This window comes from Dendrobium catenatum, unplaced genomic scaffold (assembly GCF_001605985.2).
Source record: "Dendrobium catenatum unplaced genomic scaffold, ASM160598v2 original_scaffold_171370, whole genome shotgun sequence".
NCBI lineage: Eukaryota > Viridiplantae > Streptophyta > Magnoliopsida > Asparagales > Orchidaceae > Dendrobium > Dendrobium catenatum.
The window spans coordinates 187,788-193,324 of record NW_021489792.1 but is presented as its reverse complement, the minus strand read 5'-3'; the positions used below and the strand labels follow the sequence as shown (position 1 = coordinate 193,324).

General features: G+C 33.9%; 1 protein-coding gene across 1 annotated transcript; it reads right to left on the bottom strand.

Annotated features, from left to right (window-relative positions):
• Nucleotides 1-273: 273 nt before the first annotated feature.
• Nucleotides 274-3,943, bottom strand: LOC110103744 (gamma-glutamylcyclotransferase 2-2). The gene is made up of 9 exons (XM_020832562.2): nucleotides 3,723-3,943; nucleotides 2,814-2,938; nucleotides 2,654-2,730; nucleotides 1,959-2,015; nucleotides 1,791-1,847; nucleotides 1,636-1,676; nucleotides 1,426-1,497; nucleotides 1,258-1,337; nucleotides 274-700 (listed from the first exon to the last, which is right to left on the bottom strand). Exons 2-9 carry the CDS (start codon nucleotides 2,920-2,922, stop codon nucleotides 534-536), a joined length of 660 nt encoding a protein of 219 aa, XP_020688221.1. The 5' UTR covers nucleotides 2,923-2,938; nucleotides 3,723-3,943; the 3' UTR covers nucleotides 274-533.
• Nucleotides 3,944-5,537: the final 1,594 nt, after the last annotated feature.

Below are 5,537 nucleotides of genomic sequence, written 5' to 3'. Positions count from 1 at the left end.
TTTCCTGATGCTCTACCCAACCTCGTCAACTCGATGTTTTTATTTAGATGCCTTTCAGATACATGGACCTTAAAGCCTGAACTCTTTTGAAAATTGAAAACACTTTTTAAGAGGTCAAGATTTTATTTTTTACATATTTTAGCATGCAATCGTAAGCCTAAAACATTAGATAAAAAATCCATCATTAAAAAAAATATATTTTTTTTGTTCATCTACAAACAACAAGAACTGTGTAAGAGGAAGGTGCAATCACAAACAATTAAAAGAGGATCGTATCATCGGCAAAAAGATAACTTTATTCACTTCTCCATTTCTCCAAAAGAACAGTTACTGCCTGATTGGTTTTACATTACATAAGCACTGCTATGCTAGGATAAACTAAAAGAATTAGTTAAGAATTGAAAAGAAAAATACATTATAACCAGCATGTTAAGTTCTTTAACAAAGGAACTATATCCTTCGTTTTACAAAGTGTGGTGTGAAGGAGATCTGTAGAGATTTTTCCAGAGAGATGTAAAAGAGATCTGTAGGTATTATCTGGAATCCATGACGGCTGCCTCCTGGAGGGGGACTAGCTGAATGAGTGGAAGCTTGGGCTTTATCATGGCTAAACGAGTTCCAATTGCCTTCTTGTCCTTCAAAACTCCGAGGACTCTCCTTACCTCATTTGCTAGTTTGATCACGTAATCATCTTTGTGTCCTGTATCCATTCCCATCATTTGTTTAGAATTCAATAAGAGAATAGAGAAATTAAAAGTTACAAGGAAAATGAACAACTAACCATTGCCTATCGATTACTCCATTCATTCATGTTTGATATTGATAAGAAAATTCCTTACTAACAAGTCAGCAGGAGTATAAATTGAGGTAGAAACAAAGTTCGATGTTAAATTTTACATGTAGTGCAATATAAATCATTAGGAATTGCAAGATTTAAGTTAGAAAAATCTAATTTTCTTAACAATCTAAACTAGTATAGTCTTGATGACATGAATTGAACATGATATGATAACACTATAAGGAATGAATGAATTTATCTGAAAGAAAATAAAATTATTTGGAAAGTCAGTTTCACTGAAATTTCACCTTTTAATCTTACCATCGTTTGAGTAAAGACAAAATCAAAGAGCTGATAACAATCAAATTTTGCAAAAGAAGCATTTTGTGAATCTACTTACCATACTAAACAAAATTTTGGGGTAAGAGAGGAATGGAAAACATAATTCTCAGGGCTTAGAATTATGATAAAGTTCTCACCTATGTGAAACATAGCCTTCTCTAAAGAAAACAGGTAGTCCCTATTGTTCCCACAAGGACCATTTGCAGTAGCAATTGTCCTGAAAAATGGACGAAGCAACCAAAATAAGCTCAAAAGGAAAAGATTAACGATAAATATTAGATGAAAAATAAGACATTTTGGTTCACCTTGCCATATCCTTCAAAGGAGCTGGGCCTAGGTAATATCTATTGGCTATTTTATCCGGAGTGGAAATAAATCTGTACAGACAGTAACTAAATATCAGTTTAAGATAAAAAATCGGAAAATTTTTTATACGATGACATAATTCCTAATCGATAAAGTTCAAAATGAAAATATTCAATATTCAGTATACAAGGAAACGTATGGCTTCTTACAATGTTACACCCTTCACAGCTGGTTGAAGATCATCTCCTTCCTGAATCAGACGATAATACATATAGGAGTCAGAAGAGTAGAGGGAAGGTATCAATAGAAAAATAAAGATCTCAAGAGCTTTTGTGAAAGAGGCAACAAATGAACTTCAACTAACCTTGTAGAAGTCGACTGATGCTTTCTTGTCATACTCACACTCCCTCCTCTCTAGATACTGGAATATACATAACGCAAGAGACTTTCATTAGAATTATGCCTAATATAAGATTAATTCTAAGTTAAATCATGCAAAAGATCACCATAACAAGTATCACATGCGCCTTACCTCCATTGCTTCTCTTTCTTTCTCAATCCCACCTTTGACACAATACGCAACACCCCACTGTCAAGTAAGCAACAACTTGTTACACAAGAAAATTGGGAAAACAATAATTTCTTGTAATGGGGTAGGTATGGGGTTCAAGTAGGCTGTTCAGGGCAGGTGGGTGTATTAAACCTATGTTTAATTCACATGAGAGCTTCATTTCCACTGATCCTCACACGTATGTACATAGCTAGTGGAAGGATTACTAATAAGCTACATTTCATCCCATTGGAAAGTTAATACATGCCAAGAACTAATTCATTTTAATAATTCTGTTGCTAAATCTGAAAGACAAAAGAAATTCACCAAAAATAGCACCGAACTCCAAGCAATACATTGCAGTTAATTCCAAAAGAAAAGAGATGTGACCACTCGGACTTGTTTGGGGCATTTTTATCTCTAAATAATCAACAATTCGAAGTATAATTGAAATTAAACAAACTTTATAAATACGTATAACTAGCCAGAAGCCAATAAAGGCATTATCCACAGCAGTTGATGCAAATAAAACAAAATTTTTGAGACAAATTGACAAATGTGTCTCTTAAGAACTTGAATTTTTGGTGTTGGATAAACAATTATAGCAAGCAAATAAGTAGGAAACTAAAGCAAAACACTTGGATATGAAATGCAAAAAAGGATTAGGATCTTCTTACACAAACTGCTCCTTCCTTATACTCCAATGTGCAGGTTCTTGCTGGATGCTCTGGTGTACCTCTATGGTCTATGCATGCTGGCCGACAAAAAAGTTTCCATTAGTTTCTTACAATCACTGCATGCTAATACGGGAGATGACTTTCTAAAAAAATTGCTTACCAAGATCAAATACACGTTTGTAGTCCTTGATGAAGCCTATAACCTTCTCATCAAAATTGAAACCAGGATTCCAAACCAACGATCCATAACCAAAAACCCACAAAACCATATTTTATGTTCTTTCTCTGCAGAAAAATATTAAGAGATAATAAGCAATGTTTCATATTATTAGTTAAGGGAAAAAAGAGAGAGGAAAAGAACAAGCATGAACACATATAATCAGTAATTCAGACATTAAAAATATGACAAAAGAAGGCACTAAAGATTGGACTGAGCAATAACCATAGCTGACTAAAGCTATAATGCAGCTTTACAAAGGTAATTTCTTGTGGAATTTGAGAGGTGGAGCTTAATTTACGACTAAATGTAAATATTTACAACAAGACGAGCGCAAAAAACAACTTGGAGAACAAAATTCATCATAAATCATAAGGAAAGTCAACAAAAAGATATTAATATTTTAATTAAGCATCATCGAATTCTATGAATAGTTGGATGATTCCTGCTTAATGGGCACTCGTTAGCAAAGCTAAGAAAAATCAAAAAGGTAATATACTTCAAGTTTAATTAATCTATTAGATAACCCTTCAACAAATGGCCATGCCATTAGAACCTCGCTAATTTCAAATTGGTCCAGCAAATCATATTCGTCCTCATCGTTTACAATAGATCCAAAAATTAACAAATTTCCCCCAAAAAGACCATGTTCCAAGGAAAAATCACCACATATTCCTAAATTTGGTAATAAAAAACGAAATAAAAATTGAAAAAAAAAACACCCTCCATTAAGCAGTATTCAAAATCAGAGAAGATTACGATTACTTCAAAACAAACCGATCAGGGATAACATGAAAAGTTAATTTTGATGCATACATGAGAAACAGAAGAGCAATGGATGGTGTTTATTACCTAACTTGTCCCTAACGCTAAGATAAATTCTAATCTCCGCGCTATGGAAGCTTCTTCTTCCTCCCCTGCGACCAATCCGAGCCCTAAAAGCCCTCGAATCAGCAGATAAAAAGAAAACCGAAGCCTCAGAGGACACGGCGGCGTGTTAGACGGAAGGAGAAGGATGACAAAGGCGAGAAGTCTACGAGACGAGCGAACCGAGAAGTGGCTTTTATATCGGAGCGCCGAAATAGAGGCCAGGAACGGTCCGATGTATGAAGCATACATTTCTCGTCAACAACCCATGACTGAAATTACCGTTGTAGCCCTGGCACTGAGTAGCCCTAAGCTTTCTTGTATCGAGCTAAAGTCCAATAACCAATATCAAGGTCCCCTTTTATGTTGAGAGTATGAAATTATTTATAGATTTTTTGCAACAATATGTCTCATAAATATAGAAAATTTTTATATATATATATATATATATATATATTATTTTAAATATTTAAATTTTTAATGCGTTTAAGTGAAGCGTACAAGGAGCACGTGACGATCTAGATTAATGGGAGGCATGTGGCCGGCGATGCGTCTAGATTCAGCGTATGAGTTGGCAGCCGCATTAGCACTAGATCTGCCGCACGGGTCAAAACAGAGCTTTCAGTACCAACTACCACAGCTAGAACGCGGGCCGTCTCTTAACCTGGACGGAAAACCATCCTAGTTCAATACCGCGTCAGAACCAGTTCTTATATGGACGAAAATACCTTCCAGGCTGGATGTATGAGTAACATCCATTTTTAAGGACCAAACTACCCTCTCACTATTTTGTTGCATTTTTTTTTTTACTTAATTGGTTTTTTTTACAACTTCATAAACTCACTGATAAAAAAAATTCAAATTCAAGTTTTTCCGTTTAATAAATAGATCAAATTTGAGTTGAATTTTTTAATTATTGGTTAGATTTAAGTTGACTTATGAACTTCCTTTTGACTTAAAAATAACACATTTAATTTTCGTTTCTTAATTTTTTTACATGTTGATATAATTTTTTTATATTTTATCAAATATCTTAAATTTTATAGTTAATAAGATATAGTAATTTTTAATCAAAACAAGTTAATAGGTCAGATTTGGTTTGATCTTTTTGATATGCTTATTAAACACGTTAGGTTCAAGTTGATTGAAATGAATTTTAGGTCAGACCCGAACTTGACCCGTCAATCAGTTTTGACACCCTAACTAATTTATTCCTAAAATATTTCCATTTTGATGACCTTGTTAAAATAGTAGATGCATTAAGTTCGACATATGTTAAAAAAGTTAAGAGGTAGACAAAAAGAATTGATTAAAAAAAGTATTAAAATAAACTTTTTTTAGATTTAAATGTGAAATTGCCTCTTAGTAAGACACAATAGAAGAAAATGACTTGTTGCTGACTGTAAAATAAGAGACGGTGGAGAGATAAAGAGCTTAATGTCTTAATTTTAAATGAAAATCCAGCACACATACAGAATAAAGAGAGATAGGTGCAAGAGTCATAAGGGATACCGAGATTTTATAATAAAAACCTTGAAAAGGGGAAAAATCACAAGCCCTGACCCATTTAAAATGATTCCACTAGCGTTTACAGTCGATTACAAATGATACCCTTCTTCGGAGGGAAGGCCTTGGCTTAATGTATCATATAAAACACATTATATATTTGATGTTGGAAGAATCTAGTGATATGAGAGTTTATTCTCAAGAGAGTGTGAGCATATTCATTTGGTGGGCAGAACAACAAAGGTTAGAGGGACCGTAGTCGATCTGCGACAGAGGTCAAATGGATCGTAATCG

Excerpts from the sequence above, each read along its gene's own strand:
- LOC110103744 (XM_020832562.2), bottom strand. The coding sequence starts at position 2,922 with ATGGTTTTGTGGGTTTTTGGTTATGGATCGTTGGTTTGGAATCCTGGT. Across the intron at positions 2,016-2,653 it reads ATAAGGAAGGAGCAGTTTGT|TGGGGTGTTGCGTATTGTGT; the intron begins GTAAGAAGATCC and ends CTTACTTGACAG. Across the intron at positions 1,338-1,425 it reads CCTTTGAAGGATATGGCAAG|GACAATTGCTACTGCAAATG; the intron begins GTGAACCAAAAT and ends TCCATTTTTCAG.